At 38.7% G+C, this 17,507-nt stretch overlaps 1 protein-coding gene across 1 annotated transcript in view; it reads right to left on the bottom strand.

Annotated features, from left to right (window-relative positions):
* Nucleotides 1-17,507, bottom strand: part of LOC117521507 (regulator of nonsense transcripts 1) — a 53,824-nt gene that overhangs the window by 7,711 nt on the left and 28,606 nt on the right. The window contains exons 13-17 of the mRNA XM_034182822.1: nt 17,247-17,361; nt 11,131-11,274; nt 5,142-5,355; nt 4,899-5,016; nt 45-201 (exon numbers count right to left, since the gene is read on the bottom strand). Coding sequence (XP_034038713.1) covers nt 45-201; nt 4,899-5,016; nt 5,142-5,355; nt 11,131-11,274; nt 17,247-17,361 — 748 coding nt within the window. The remainder of the gene's footprint in view (nt 1-44; nt 202-4,898; nt 5,017-5,141; nt 5,356-11,130; nt 11,275-17,246; nt 17,362-17,507) is intronic.

Consider the following 17,507-nt stretch of genomic DNA (forward strand, 5'->3'; position numbering starts at 1 on the left):
TAAATCATTTAGTCTGGCTTTGAGTGAAATATTTGTCATCATACCTGGTAGAGCTTGGTGTGGAGGGATCCACTGAACTGCATGTACTGGACTAAATAGGACCTTTGACCCTCGTAGGGGGTGATGATCCCAATCTGATCAGGCTTTGCTCCAGCCTTCAGCAGCCTTGTGGTGATCTTCTCCACATTAGCTGCCTCCGTTCTGCAAACGTAAGTGATTACACACCAATAAGTAGTTCATAGATTTTACTTACTACGATTGTCAATTTCAATTTTCAGTTTATTTTCATTTATATAGCACCAAATCACAACAGAGTTGCCTCAAGGCACTTCACACAAGTAAGGTCTAACCTTATTAACCCCCACAGCAGCAGTGGTAAGGTCCCAATCACATTTCATATCACCTAATCCAATCAGAGGGTTTTAATATTGAACATTAACTGAATATCAATTGGAAAGTTTTTGTATTTATTTTTACCATTTAATAATTTTGCTCACAAAGACTCATCAAGGTCACAGTGCTTCTCTTTAAGTGTGTTTGCTGATGATTTACACGAACAACAAACTGCATACGATACGAACACCGCAGAGATGAGGAGAATTTAAGGTTAAAATAAGAGCTAAAAGTCACTATGCTACTCCAGCTGCTGTGTTTGGTCCCTCAGTGCTGCTGCAGTTTTATCACAGATGTGTGTATAAAGCAACATCAGCATCGGACCCAATACCTGGATCAGCTTCAGGACAGATGGACACAAATCAACAGCAATATAAAAATGATATTTGGCCAAAACACTATAAACCAAGACACTTATCAAATAAGTGCCACTATGTTAAATTGGATTTATAAGTGGATAGTCGACTGTATTAGTTACTTACAGCCTGTACTTACTTGTACAGGCTGCCACCTTTTCATTTCAGTCAGATTCATCATCACAGCCTGACGAACACGTATCCACATAAAGCCTCCTGATTTTGGAAAACGACGTCTGAAAATACTTTAATTCCTTGTTGTGGTGGAAGAAACAAGTCCCTGTGGTTTTTTTTGCTCTGGGGTACGTGTCTCAGTCTGAGGAAGCTGGTGCCAGCGCCTCATTCATTAACGTCTCAGTGTTTATCACAGGCATCAATCGATTCTGTCTGCACGCAATGACATTAAATCCCATGATCCACAAAGACAAAATAAAATAATGTTAAAATTATTCTGTTTTGCCTCCGTGCGGAGCGAAGAAGCCGTGCGACACTGCACGTGCGCTGGATGACGTGCTTATCAATATTTAAGTGTTTCACCTGCCAAACAAAAGGTTCTGCCTGCAATGAAAATGTAAACCAAGCTCGACTTAACCGTTCTGACACGTATAATACCGCGCAGTATCGACCCAAACCACTCGGGGGGAAACGGGGCTGACAGTATACGCTCGTTAATTGGCTAAGTCATCAAGGTGGACAGCTGCATTCATTTATTAAGACGTATGCCCGCGTATGCCAGTGTTTCTAATTCTGGTCGGCATGCACAGAGTAAATTGTCAAGGTGTGACAGGGCCTTAAAGGAGCAGATTAAAAAAAAAAAAAAAAAAAAAAAAAAAAAAAAAAAAAAACACACACACACATATATATATAATTAAAAATGTCCAGGTTAAACTCTTGCTGAAATAAAATTAAAGGGGTCACATTGTGCCAAACCTCCACAGTGTTACATGTGATCACTCCATTTTGCATTACCCTTCTCTACTATACTTTCTTATAGAGTCTGCTTTTAGGAATTGCTCGTTTACCATGCTAAAATTAGTGTACAACCCCAATTCCAATGAAGTTGGGACATTGTGTAAAATGTAAATAAGAACAGAATACAATGATTTGCAAATCCTCTTCAACCTATATTCAACTGAATACACCACAAAGACAAGATATTTAATGTTCAAACTGATAAACTTTGTTTTTGTGCAAACATTTGCTCATTTTGAAATGGATGCCTGCAACACGTTTCAAAAAAGCTGGGACAGTGGTATGTTTACCACTGTATTACATCACCTTTCCTTCTAACAACACTCAATAAGCATTTGGGAACTGAGGACACCAATTGTTGAAGCTTTGTAAGTGGAATTCTTTCCCATTGTTGCTTGATGTACAACTTCAGTTGTTCAACAGTCCAGGGTCTCCGTTGTCGTATTTTGCACTTCATAATGCGCCACACATTTTCAATGGGCGACAGGTCTGGACTGCAGGCAGGTCAGTCTAGTACCCACTCTTTTACTACAAAGCCACGCTGTTGTAACACGTGCAGAATGTGGCTTGGCATTGTCTTGCTGAAATAAGCAGGGACGTCCCTGAAAAAGACATTGCTTGGATGGCAGCATGTGCTGCGCCATCCATGTACCTTTCAGAATTGATGGTGCCATCACAGATGTGTAAGTTGCCCATGCAATGGGTACTAACACACCCCATACCATCACAGATGCTGGCTTTTGAACTTTGCGCTGGTAACAATCTGGGTGGTCTTTTTCCTCTTTTGTCCAGAGGACACGATGTCCATGATTTCCAAAACTAATTTGAAACGTGGGCTCATCAGACCACAGCACACGTTTCCACTTTGCGTCTGTCCATTTCAAATGAGCTCGGGCCCAGAGAAGGCGGTGGCGTTTCTGGATGTTGTTGATGTATGGCTTTCGCTTTGCATGGTAGAGTTTTAACTTGCACTTGTAGATGTAGCAATGAACTCTGTTAACTGACAAAAGGTTTTCTGAAGTGTTCCTGAGCCCATGTGGTAAGATCCTTTACACAATGATGTCGGTTTTAATGCCGTGCCGCCTGAGGGATCGAAGGTCACGGGCATTCAATGTTCGTTTTAGGCTTGCCGCTTAAGGGGAGAAAGTTCTCCAGATTCTCTGAATCTTCTGATTATATAGTGGACTGCAGATGATGGAATCCCTAAATTCCTTGCAACTGAACATTGAGAAACATTGATATTAACTGGTTCTACTATTTTTTCAAGCAGTTGTTCACAAAGTGGTGATCCTCGCCCCATCTTTCCTTGTGAATGGCTGAGACTTTTTGGGATGCTCCTTTTATACCCAATCATGACACTCACAATTAGTGTCCTCATTTCCGAAATGCTTATCGAGAGTTATTATGAAGTGCAAAATATGACAACAGAGACCCCGGACTGTTGAACAGCTGAAGTCGTACAACAAGCAAGAATGGGAAAGAATGCCACCTACAAAGCTTCAACAATTGGTGTCCTCAGTTCCCAAATGCTTATTGAGTGTTGTTAGAAGAAAAGGTGATGTAACACAGTAATAAACATACCACTGTTCCAGTTTTTTTTAAACATGTTGCATGTATTCATTTCAAAATGAGCAAATATTTGCACAAAAACAATAAAGTTTATTAGTTTGAACATTAAATATCTTGTCTTTGTGGTGTATTCAACTGAATATAGGTTGAAGATGATTTGCAGATCATTGTATTGTTTTTATTTACATTTTACACAACGTCCCAACTTCATGGGAATTGGGGTTGTAGTTGGAGTGACTTGACATGCAAACCTCCTTGATGGAAGGATGAAAATGGCTTCATGCTATGGTATCCAGGGACAGGCTCTACCACCAAGGGGCCTGTAAAGGACTACTTCAAGCAGTGTTGCCACAGTTACTTTGAAAAAGTAATCCAATTACTGATTACTCCTTGAAAAAGTAACTTAGTTACTTTACTGATTACTCAATTATAAAAGTAACTAAGTTAGATTACTAGTTACTTTTTTAGTTACTTTCCCCAGCTGCCGACAACAACCCACATCAACATGACAATGATACCTGTTTTGCCAAAACTCACTTTATAGTCACCCTTTCTTGACTTCAATAAAAATAAATACTTGTTTTATAAAAAGTAAAATAAAGACCTCTTTCTTGACCTCATATTTAACTGTTGACAGCACTGTAACAGTAAAACTTGCAATTTCAAACCTACATTGTTTATAAATGTAACTATTAAATTCTAACATTTTTCTAACATTTAAATTCTCTCTAAACATTTTACTTGTCGAAATTATTATTATTTTAAGCAATATTAGTAGTTGTAGTAAAAAACGGCTTCAAAACTGGACCTTTAATCTAGGGGTGTTGTGGGGGAGGGGGGCACATCCTTGCCCCGCACCCCCATTCCATCTGGATTCGCCCCCGCTTTGGCGTTTGAGCACAAAGAATGGATAACATTTATTTATGCAGAAAACAGGACCAGATTTACAGGTAAGAAAGTTTTATTGCATTTTCACATCATGTGGTCCTTAGAAAGAGAGTTTAGGTGCATTTGAGTGGAAAATAGTGTTAGTTGTTGACGCATCGTGGAGGATCAGCTGTTTTTAACGAGACGATACGGAGCGGCTCAGCTCAGAATTCTAAATAAAGGAGGGAAAAAAGTATAAAAATGTCTTTGTAAAGCTCAGTGCAGGTGTGCTGATCACCGCGCTTTAAGAGGTGAGGACGAGTTGAGCAGCTGCAAAAAACCGTGGATGAAAAGCTCACAGCTCGCTGAAAGTGGGCAGTTCAGTCGAACCCCGACCCCCTGCCCAGTTTAATGCTGCTATCGACCCACAATGAAAAATAATATGGACATGGAGAAGTAACTTTAATCTGATTACTGATTTGGAAAGATTAACGCGTTTGATTACTTGTTACTAAAAAAAGTGGTCAGATTAGAGTAACGCGTTACTAAGTAACGCGTTACCGACATCACTGACTTCAAGTGAGCATTGAAATTTAGATTTTTGTTAATCGTGTGGAAAAAATAAACCCCATTCTCCATCATACCTCAAGGGTGTCTTAAAAGGTTTGCACAGTACTGTATACTGGTTGATGGAGAAAAAGGATATATCAATTAAAAATAATTAAGTTGACAGTGTGAAACCTGTTGAGGTAAGATGTTCCAGAACTAGCAATCTCCTCTTGGCCTTGGGTGACATAGAAAAACATTGGCTTGTCAGGCTGCGGCCACTGGAAGTCAAAACCTTTTTTCACACGGTCCGCTGTAGAAGGAGCAAACAAACGGTTATTACTCAGATATTTTAGCCTAAAAACTCGGACTGAAAAAGAGAAGGACTTATTTGAGTATGACAAAAATTAGAATTCAATCCAGTCCTTTTTGCCTCACCAGCAGTGACTCCATTCTGCAAGGAGCCCTCGTAGAAGATGTTGGATGGAAAGGCACTGAGGGCTGGATGCATGCGGTACTGGACCTGCAAGCGGATTGGCCGGATCCCCAACACTACAAGACGTTCAAACAGAGACTGGGAAAGACCTGCCTTTGCTGCCTTCTTGCACATCACCACAGGACCCAGCTGGCAGTGATCACCCACCAAAATTAACTATGGACAAAAGGGTCACAAAATCATTCATGACATCAGGGGAAAAACAAAACAACTTTGGAAAACTCCTGGCATATGATGTGTAATATGAATACAATGGGTTTTTAAAATAAGGTGTGCGTGTATACACACGCACGCACGCACGCATTTATCTCCGTTCTTCTCTGCGTGCAAGCTGTGGATATTTAGGTCCTTTCTTCTCAGCAGACTGCCTGTAAGTCAAAGGCAGGCAGCTGTTGTGCACATGCACATTTAAAAGAAAAAAAAAAGAAAAACCTGAAGTGAAACATTTTTGTGCTTCCATCAGATGACATTCAGACCACCAGCTCAGATATGCACACATGAAGCATGCTGGTGAACAGCGCACAGCCAAATTTAAAAGAGAAAAGAAGAATGAAAGCAACTGTAAAGACCAATCTATTCTTTCAGAGGTGAACAAAGAACATGGGGGACAAAAAGAGATGGAAAAGAAAAAGGCAAAGAAGCCTGGTTATTTTATTTTTTGGGGAGAGACGGCTGTGTGTCTGGCCTGTTCACTCTGTTATTTGAGCTTTCTGCTCCTGTGCTATTTTGGTCATAATAAACTAATCTCATCAGAACTGAGCTAAACTCTAATCTTCCAATTATATACTCCAGTCCTGTCATGTGTGTATCAGCGTTCTTTCTCAAAACAAAAGTACCAATAAGATTACCTTTAAAGTACAGGATTAATAATAAGGTTGCGACCAATCTGATACAGTTTCGGGATCGGCTTCTGATACCGAAGTAATTCAAGTATCGGAAAACACCAATCCAATCCACAAAGTTTTCCAATACATGAGGAGCCACTGTGTATCCTCTCAAATGCTGCTGTTGGATCTCTGATTTGTTTGCTGCCGAGCATGTGGAGGGAAGGAGGGGAGGTTTCTGAAGCTGAGCTGTTTGTGAGAGCTTTCTTCTGCAGTGTTCTAGCTGCGGGTAGCGGCAAATTTCCGCCCGGCTCTCGGGTTCAAATTGTCTGTTCGTCAAGCATCAAGAACTGAATTGTTCATGAAAACGTGTGCTGAAAAGTTAGCGACTTCAGCGTCCCAAGACTGTGAAGCACTATGAAATGCCAGCTCATATCGCAGCTGAGGAGGACAGCCAAACAGAGATTCTGTCTGCTGAAAGGGGAAAAAAAAAATCTCCATTAAAATCCTGTGTGTGAACATCACTGATGATACATTTAGAAATTTACAGTTTATTTTACAGCTGAAAGGCTTCGTGTTTCCAAAAAGTTCAAAGTTTGCGCAACATGAAAAACAGCAAGCGAGCGAGAGAGAATGCTGTCTTTTCTCTTTAAGTCTATAAAAATAAGGATATAAACGTCTATAGAAAAATGAAAGTACTTAATTCTTTCACCAAAACATCAAATCTAGACTTTCATCTTAGATACACCTTCTGGCAAAATTGTTACTGAACTTTCAGGTCTACTTTTTAAGAAAATCCTCATATAAAATCAACAATAATGATGATAATAATTATAAAATTAAAGCAAACAGAGCTCTGGTATCGGATGAGAAAAGTATCAGTATCAGCAGATATCCAAATGCAGGTATCGGGAATGGAAGTGAAAAATTGTGGATCGGTGCATCCCTAATTAATAACAAGTATAATGCACAACACTGCTTTTATTTAAATGAACGGAGCTCTTGCATTAATTTTACTTTGGAAAGACTTTATATCAGACTGTAAATTTGCCTGAGGGGATGAATAATGTATAAATTATTACTATGAAAAGACAGATGACCAGTTAAGAATAGGCTATTTTTTCTTGGGGAATAATGTCCAACAACAGTGCAGACTCTGTCATGTAGGACAGCATGGTGGCAAAGTGGTTAGTGAGCTTCTTTCCAGTTCAAGACCACCTCTGTCAATTCTCCAGGAAGGGCATCTACCTTACATATGATCATCTGTTCAGTGGCTTAAAGAAGCAGTTTACTCACATTTTATGCCATCTAATAGTGACATTAATTAGCTCGTTATCTGTGTTCCTTAACACCTTATGTGCCTTATAAATAATGTGGCAATTAAATTCAATTTGCTTCTTGTTGCATGAAGTGGTAAATGTGACTTTTACTCTGGTGCTATTGTTTCCCTCTTAAAAAGGCATGTTTGGTCAAGTGTGACTTTTTACAATTTTTTTTACTCTTAAAGACACAATTTTGGATAGGTGCGCCTTAATATGTTGGAAAATGTGTTAACTTTTTAACCTTTATAGGTGAATAGAGATATTTCCCTAATATATTTGTGCATCTCCAGTACTGTTCTGTTTGGATTTAATGGTTAATGTAAATGAAGTCTTAGACTTATTGATTTGGAAACATTCATGAAACCATCCATTTACTTGTCTGTTGAAAAATGCCTATAAAAGTGTTGACTTGTATGAAAAATAATCCCTATATTTCTTTTGCCCAATTATCCATGAGCTCTGAAAATTGAGGCACAATGTATACAACTGTCTAGAATTCCTAAATGGTTAATGTGATATTTTTGTTAAACTCCTTGAATTAACTCAAATATCTGCTGTGTCAGTTGCCAACACAAACATTTGTTACAGTTACATTATTTTTACTGTTTGCCAAAATGAGTCAAAATTTTGTCAACTGTATGAAAAACATTCACCTTTCAGCTCAGGTTTATCGCATCTTCCAGAGTATAAGCCATATCTGTCCAGAAATGTGTCTTTAAGAGTAAGCAAACTGGTATAAGTCACACAAGAGTATAAGTCGCATTTGCCACTTCATGCAAAAAAAGGGAAAAATTTATTTAATCACAGCATTATTGATTCATAAGGCACACATTTATTTATAAGGAGCACAGCTAACAAGCTAATTAATGTTGAGGCACAAAATGTGAGTAAACTGCTTATTTAAGCCATTGTACAGATAATCATATGTGAGGTTTACCTGCAAAAATTAACCAGGTGCATTATTAATCTATTAGCAGTGATGAAAGTGGGCCATGGGGAAAAAAAAAACCTGACAATTTTTGGCAAGGGCAAAAAGCCTAAAGTCCCTGGTGGGGGGTCTGGGGGGTTCTCTGGTGCATTTTCAGGTCTATTTACTCACCAAAACAAATCTCCAAAAAAATGTAATTTTTGTTGGGTCAGGTCAATTTTTTCACCTTTATCTTTTCATACAACTTGTATTGTGCTACCACCCTTAAAAAAAATAAAACAAAAAAAAAAGTACACAGTAAATGTCAATTCAAAGAACTCAAAAATAATCATTCTCAGTATCAATTCAAATGGAACAACAAGAATATTTATGGCATATTAATGCATCAACTTGTTCACCTTTCACCCACTTCTGAGTTTTCCTAGTTTTGGCAAGAGTTTTGTAGCTATTAATAATCTCAGTTTTCACATTCTTGGCCACCTTAAAATCCTTACAAATGTGTTTTTACTTCAAGATTAATTCGTAATTACTGTACATTTTGAAGTTAAAAAAGTTTTCTTACATTAGAAAACTTCTAATTAAAATAGTTTTAATTAAAAAAAGATTCATCTGTAAATTAAAACCATAACTTATCTGTTAGGATAATTTCTTGATTAACATTATAAGGAACCTTGGGCATTTATTTTTAGACAAATAAAATAGCATGAATAATAATGTGTACATGTAGTAATGGTAAATTCAGTCATTCATTCAGCAATTGTTTAAATGTTTCTGATGTGGAACAAGAAATATATTTCTTAAAATATAAAGAAATATGAAACAGCACTGTGCTGTTTCCTTTGATAACTTGATAGTTTAAAAAAATTTAAATTAAAAAAATAAGTTATTTAAAGTTGAGTCTTTTCTTGTAGTTATGGCAGTAACAATTAAACAGTGTAGCTTAATTTGGTAAAAATAAAAATAGGTTGAACACTCAGCTTGACAGTGATTGATTCAACATCCTGCAGCTAAAAGCTAATTTGCTGATAAACTTCAGCAGAGCACTAACGTTACATATTATTTTTACTCACTGACCTCAGACAAACTTTGTCCGTTGCTCAAACGCAATCTTGTGGTTATGATTCGCAGACTGACAGTTAAACGCTCGTCTGAATGCTAATGGAATTAGCATTTTTAGCAGCTGGAAGCTTTACTGGTTAGCTCCACTTAATGTATGATTACTGTTGGAAAAACGCAGCTTGTAACTTTTAATGTCCACAACAAAGTAAACCGTTAGAAGAACCACTGTGCAGTCCCCAAAAATATAACTTAATACTAAACTCCCAAGTCCAAAACAAAAATAAACCTTCTGTGGAGTTTACTGGCGGCTTGCAAACCAACATGATGCATTACAGCCACCAACTGCTGGGCGTGGAACTGAATGAATGGATGGATTCTAATGTATGGTGTCAAAATAACCCTGAAACATTCACCACATGAGTAAAAACCCAGATTTCCATTTCCGGAAAACTTTCATCACTGATTAGTAACACAAACACTGCTTTAGCAATCAGTAGCTAAGAGCTAATTAATGTTTTTTTTTTGTGTTAGAAGTGCAAACTGCAAGTAGACTGCTTTAAGTCACTGAACAGATATGTGAGGTATACATGTAATGCAATTAAACGTTTATTAATAACCTCACCCTCAGTTTTCTTGATGTTCTTAAAAGAGCAAACAAAGTCCCTTTTCCCCAAAAGTGTGGTGTTCCAGTTAAAAAGTGTTATTTCTTAAGAACAAAGAACAAAGCTTTTTATGCATGTGTGTTCATCATCTTTCTTGTCATTCTTATTCTTGATGCTACAAATTTGGGAGTAGAAGAAGCTAGCCCCTGTATTTTTATATTAACCTCAGTGTTTGGGACAACGTTTTATGATGGTATGATGGACTGGATTTTATTTGAGTCTCCAGATTGTGAATTTCTGCTTCATCATTTAATGATTAACGGTGGATTATCACACGTGGGCCGAGCGTTTTGAGCCCAGCACGGACTTATCTTTGTGGATTAATTTTTTGTGCGCAAGATTTCTTGAAGTGACTGACAGTGGTTCAACAAAAAGGTGAGTTGAGATTAAATCAGATCACTGTGGGATTTATTGTGTGTTTCGCTCCGCCGTACACTGCGGTGCGAGGGAACAGATGTTCAAATCAGCTGTTTGTTTCATTTCACAATGCCCTTTGCTGTTTGATAGACATTTATTCATATTCATTTGCTTGAAATGAGTATGACTGCAAATTATATTTTACCTCTGGAGCTCAACATGAGGAAAATCTCAAAGTACGCAGTGGCGCCATCACGATTGCACCTATAAAGAATGTTTGAAGTGTGACCCAACTGTTTTAAATGCCTTCTGAATGCAACTGAACCCCGTTAGGAAGTTTCCACCTCTTGATTTTTTTTTTTTTTAAGGCAGTTTAATGTTTCTTGTTTCCACTGTAATAAATTGTGTTTCTGTTTTGTTTTTTTTTGTTTTTTTAGTATATAAGTTGCACCGGACTATAAGGGCCTCTCCGGACTGTAGGGCCTCTCAAACTAGTAATAAAAACAAAGTGAGATACTCTGGGAAAATATGATAGTTCTTTTTCCTGGCACATTAGTTGAAGAACAATCAAAAATGTGAAAACCTGATGATAATTTCTGTTATTACAGTTTCTGCCCATAATAAAATGGTGCAAATGCGACATTCTTTTATTTCATTTTTAAATTAAAACATACCTTTAAAACCTACCGACAGGTTTTGTGGTACAATAAAACAAGAACCAGTTATTGTTTTAGTACTTAAGCATCACAACGTGTACAGAAGCAGTATTGCTGTGTTACCTGCTTGGCCCCCAAAACGACAGGTACCATGCATTCTGGTTCAGTGGCCTGGGTGCTCTCATCAATGAGGATTGAGCGGAACTGCATTTTGGCCAGACGAGGATCCCCAGCTCCAACACAGGTACAACAGATCACGTCAGCATTCTGAAAATGGAAGGGGGAGGGGGCAGGGATCACTGCTCTTTATGTTGTCTTCTCTCAGATGCTCCAGTTACAGGTCGCGTCAGCAGATCAATCGTTTCCATCTCACCCTGTCCTCTGTATCTTCTTCTGTCACACCAACCACCTGCATGTCCTCCCTCAGCACAATCATAAACCTCTTTGGCCTCCCTTTTCTCCATCCTCAGCATCCTTCTCCCTATAGACCCTGGCTCCCTCCTCTGCACATGTTCAAACCATCTAAATGTTTCCTCTCTGACTGTCTCCAAACCGTCCCACCTGAGCTGTCCCTTTGAGATGTTAATTCATAATCCTGTCCATCCCTCCCAAAGAGAATCAAAACATCTTCAGCTCTGCCACCTCCACCTCCTGTCTTTTTGTTAGTGCCACTGTCTAAGCTGTACAACATAGCTGGCAAAGTCCCTCTGTTAAATAAAAGACATGTGCAGAAGAGGTTACAATTTGCCAAAGAACACATCAACTGGCCTAAAGAGAAATGGAGGAATATTATGTGGACTGATGAGAGTAAAATTGTTCTTTTTGGGTCCATGGGCCGCAGACAGTTTGTGAGGACCCCCAAACTCTGAATTCAAGCCACAGTTCACAGTGCGACAGTAAAGCATGGTGGTGCAAGCATCATGATATGGGCATGTTTCTCCTACTATGGTGTTGGGCCTATATATTGCATACCAGGTATCATGGATCAGTTTGGATATGTCAAAATACTTGAAAAGGTCATGTTGCTTTATGCTGAAGAGGACATGCCCTTGAAATGGGTGTTTCAACCAGACAATGACCCCAAGCACACTAGTAAATGAGCAAAAACTTGGTTCCAAACCAACAAAATTAATGCCTCGCAGATGTGAAGAAATCATAAAAAACTGTGGTTATAGAACTAAATACTAGTTTAGTGATTCACAGGATTGCTAAAAAAGCAGTTTCAACATAATAGATTTGAGTTTGTAGCATCAACAGCAGATGCTACTATTATTGTGAACACCCCCTTTTCTACTTTTTTTTTTTTTTTTTTTTTTACTAATAGCCCAATTTCATAGTCTTAAGAGTGTGCATATCATGAATGCTTGGTCTTGTTGGATTTGTGAGAATCTACTGGTACCTTGTTTCCCATGTAACAATAAGAAATATACTCAAAACCTGGATTAATCTTTTTAGTCACATAACACTACTATTTTCTGAACACTACTGTACTTCTCTGCTACTACAGACATCCTCATATAATACCATAACTCTTCCCTTGGCCTCCTGTCTATACGTTTTCTGCAAATCCATGAACACACAATGCAACTCCACCTGGCCTCTATACTTCACCATCCTCACTCTCAGAGCAAACATTGCACCTGCGGTGGTCTTTCTCTGCATGAAACAATATTACTGCTCACAGATCTTCACTTGTTTTCTAAGCCTAGGTTCTACTATTCTTTTCCACAATACTGTGGCTGAACCTTATGCCTCTGTAGTTACTGCAGCTCTGCACATCACACTTATCCTTAAAAACAGAAAACCGCACACTACATCTCCACTCCTCAGGCATCCTGTCACTTTACAAGATTTATTAATGTGGTTAGAAACTCTACTGCCGTCTCTCCTAGACATTTCCATGCCTCCACTGGTATGTCATCTGGACCAACTGCCTTTCCACTCTTCATCCTCTTCATAGCTGCCCTCTCCTCATCCTTACTAATCTCTTGCACTTCCTGATTTACTAACACATCATCCAGCCTTTTCTCTCGCTCTCATCTTCTTCATTCATTAGCTCCTCAAAACATTCCCTCCACCTTCTCAACATACTCTCTTCACTTGTCAGCACATTACCATCTACATCTTTTACCACCCTAAGCTGCTGCACATCCTTTCCAGCTCTGTCCCTTTGTTTGGCCAATCGGTACAAGTCCTTTTCTCCTTCCTTACTATTCAACTTCTTGTACAACTCACTATATGCTTTTTCCTTAGTTTTTGCCACTTCTCTTTTCACCTTACACCGCATCTTCTTGTACTCCTGTCTACTTTCGCTCCCTCTGACTATCAATACTTTTTGGTAAACTTCTTTCTCCTTATGATTTCCTGAACATCTTCCTTCCACTCTCCAGATGTCACACCCGGTACATTTCTAGCTGTCTCCCTCACCACATCTGCAGTACCCCTCCATCCACTGCCTCTCTCACCTGCTCACTGAATTTCACGCAACAGTCCTCCTTCAGCTTCCAACATATGATCATTTGTTGAGCTTGGACTCTCTATCTGAGCTCTACTCATCCTACAAACCACCATCCGATGCTGTCTAACTACACTCTCCCCTCCCACCACCTAACAGTCTCCAATTTCACCACTCTTTATGTGCAGAATAATACATTACTAACCCAATAATCTTCAGCTCTCCAATAAGTTAAAACAAATATTTAACGATGTGGCAAAAAAAAGCTTTAAAACTCAGGCCTGTTAACAATTTTGTGCCAAACAGGTCCAGGGTCCCACACCTTGTTAAACATCAAATTCAAGGACCTTTTTAGTAATTTCAAGGTCCAATTCCCTCAAATTCAAGGACCGAATATGGTGATAGTTTGAGATGGGATTGCAAAGCTGGCTACTCTTACCAATTCTATTAGAGCTGCAGAAAGAATGGAAGCTCAGAAACAACAAGTGAAGTGAGAGGCTTAAATTTGTGAGTATTTCTTAACAGTGCTGCATTACATGGAGAGCAGAAATGGTGATCTCTTGTTTTGTTTTTTTAAACAGCATAACATATACATGGAGAGCAGAAATGGTGATCTCTTGTTTTGTTTTTTTAAACAGCATAACGTATTGTGTGAGTAAAGGAATGGGAACAAAGGATTACTTGAAATATGAGCTCAGTAACTCAATTAAGTTCCAAAAAAAACAAAAAACCCAAAAACAAAAGCATGACTAACACAGTAATCCTTACATTAACTTTTACTTCTATTTCAATGCAGACCAAATGAACCGAAGACATTTTATGTTTTGTGTGGTCACCTTCAATTCATTTGTTAATACATATCTATTCCTACATTTATGGCCTGCAACACATTCCAAAAAAAGGTAGGACTGGGAAAACTTATTCCAAATCTAATAATTAATTCATCACTTTTACAGCAATTTTTCTTGAGACAAAGAAGGGGATGGATACATTCACACCGGGCGCGACGCGAGCGACAGCTATGGAATGTTTTGGCGCCAAGTCATGCAGTGCAACGCGATGGACGCGAATGAAGCAAAGCGAGCAGCCTGTGAGCAGGACTTATGTCTCTTTTGTCCTTTATTTCACAATTATGACAGAGTTTTTGGAGTGAGCAGCAGCCCCGCAGGAGGGGGAGCGGAGTTTCTTTTTTCTTTTTACGTGCACGCGCGAATCGTCCATGAGGATTATTTTACTTATTAACTACACAGATGTATAATAAAACAAATGGTGACTGGTTTCTAAACATAATTATGACAGAGGTTTTTGGGAAAGAGCGAGCTGCAGCCCGCAGCAAGCAGCAGAGTTTCTTTTTTTTTTTACTGTTTACATGTGCGCGCGTGAACGGGACAGGAGGTCCTCAAACTGGGTCCCGCAGAGGCAAAAGGACCGCTGAAAGCGGCCGTAATCCAGACGCAGCTCCTGCAGCAAATAATGATACTCCCCAAATTGGGAACGTCTTATGACGTTTGTCAGCTTTCCACAACAACTCGCTCCGTGTGATCAAGGTCCGTCATGTTAACTTGATTGACAACCGGAGCCGGCAAGCGGAATGGAAGCTCCTCCTATTTGATAATGCATCGGGGCGAATTTTCGCAGCAAAAGCAGAGCGACACACTGGGCGATGGTGGCGCGTCCATTGCCACGCGACCCCCACGAATTTGTGGCATCTGGTCAGGCCCGGTGTGAACGCAGCATTGGACTTCATTTACATCCATCATTAAGAAATACAAACCATATAGTACTGTACTGTCTGCAATTAAATAGAAGTCAAAGCAAATGTAAGGATCACTGCAGATTTTCTTTTTGTTTGTTTGTATTTTCCATATTGTCTTAACTTCTGGTATGGGCTTGCCATCAGCTTAAATTATTTTTATTATCCAGCTCCTGCGAGTCACAGAACTCTGTCGTTTCAGTTATCCACTGCACTCATCCTGCAAATGGTGATACAAGAACCAAATATGGCACAAATACTCCTTAGATATTGCTCTTTTGAAAAAACTGACTGGCCACTGAAATTTTCAACAGGTGGCCAGGTAGGGTCAATGAAGAATTACACAGGGGTCAAAATTTAGAAATGCTGCAATCATATTGAAAACTATACCACATTACACTATGTAACAATTTTTGTTCCTGGCTTCTAAGTGTTATATTTCGACTGCTTATGTCTAAAGTCTATGGAAAAATGACTACATTCAGCACAAACTTTGATTTTTTTTTTTTTTAATGTTCTAGAAAGTTCTAAAAGTTTCTTGAAATTTCTAGATAATTCTGGAAACTTCTAGAAAATTCTGGACAGTTCTAGCAGTTAAAGAATATTCTAGAAGACTACTCAGTAGTAGTGAAGGCGAATCGAGAATATTCTTGAAAACAGACAAATTTCAAAATATCATTGTCCTGATCACAGAAGCAAAGTTTCTGTGGAATAACAGCTATTTTCTATTTATTTAAGGCATAACAGGTTAGGAAAACACACTGTGTACCCAGGAACAAAACAAAAATAAAAATTTGTTACATAGTCAGGTATTGTTTGAACCATCTATGGCTGAATATTATGGAGTTATGGGGTAAAAACAACAAGAATGGCGACAAAGGTCAATTTTCAGTTTGTGCAGGGGTCACTAGTTAAAGTTTCTTGAATTTTGGTAAAACATGATGTAAATTATTGGTTGAATATGGTTTTAAAAAGGAATAGTTTGCATTATGTGTCATGTTATCATGTGACATGGTAACATATGTCACATTGTACAATCCAATGGACGTCGACATTGTTCAACCTTTACTTTTTATTAATTTGCGCCACTTTTTAACCAAAACTGGACCAACTTTAACTTTTGACCCCTGTACAAACTGAAATTGACCTTTGTCACCATTCTTGATGTTTTTACCCCATGAATCCGTAACATTCAGTCATAGATACTCCAAACTATTCCTTTTTGGAATATTTATAATCAGACAAATAATGTGGTATAGTTTTCAATATGATTGGAGCATCTTTTAATTTTGACCTCTGTGTAATTCTTCACTGACTCCTACCTGGCTGCCCATTGAAAATTCACGTGGCCAGTTAGTTTATTCAAAAGAGTAATGTCTAAGAACTATTTGTGACGAATTTGGTGCTTGTATCACCATTTGCAGGATTCCGGTGTAAATATTCTGTTACCTGCTGCACTATGTGTGGATGAGCAATATTCAGAAAAGGGAGAGCAGAAAAGTGACATCTTGTAATGAGACAGTAGTCATGTGACATTGTTCCAGTTAAATTGTAAACAGAACAAACAACAAAAAAACTTTAGTTTTATTATCTCTGTGTGTGTGTGAGTGAGTGAGGGCGAGAGAGAGAGAGAGAGAGAGAGAGTCTTCTTTCCTAGTCACAGAAAGTCCAGTAAAAGGTGCTGATTATTTAACGTTGCTAGTATGACATCAAAATGACAATTTCTGCGCTTGTTTAATGATTGCAGTGCTCGAGTCAATTCATACATGGCTGTGATTGATAGGTTTCTTAAGCTGTAGCACGATCATCACACCACCATTACTTGTGAACTTCTAGTTCTGTACGGTGTCTAATGTTGCTGTATGGTTGCATAATAACCAAGGGTAGAGACACTGACAAGTGTATGCAGAAAAACAGACAACTTTATGTCTTGCACAAATAAATTCAAGCACTTTCAATGACCCATGTCTATTTCTATTTGAAGGACCTGTGGGAACCCTGGGTAAAACATATTCAGAATTTAGTATGTACCATGAGCAGCTCCCTCTCCGCGGTGCGTCTCAGAGCTCTGTAGCGCTTCTCGTCTGAGGAGGACAGCTCTCCGGTCTCATCCTTCAGCTGCTGGAGCTTCTGAAGCTCTGGCATACTACAAGTATGAAGCATTTATTACATTAACGTGAAACAATCCTGACAAAAATATTGCTCACTGCTACTAAGAAGTAACGAGAAGCCACACTTGTGCAGTAAGCAGCCCCCACAAGTATGTTATAGCATTTTTTTTTAGCACATTAA

The sequence above is a fragment of the Thalassophryne amazonica genome, chromosome 12, assembly GCF_902500255.1.
Source record: "Thalassophryne amazonica chromosome 12, fThaAma1.1, whole genome shotgun sequence".
In the NCBI taxonomy this organism is placed as follows: Eukaryota; Metazoa; Chordata; class Actinopteri; order Batrachoidiformes; family Batrachoididae; genus Thalassophryne; species Thalassophryne amazonica.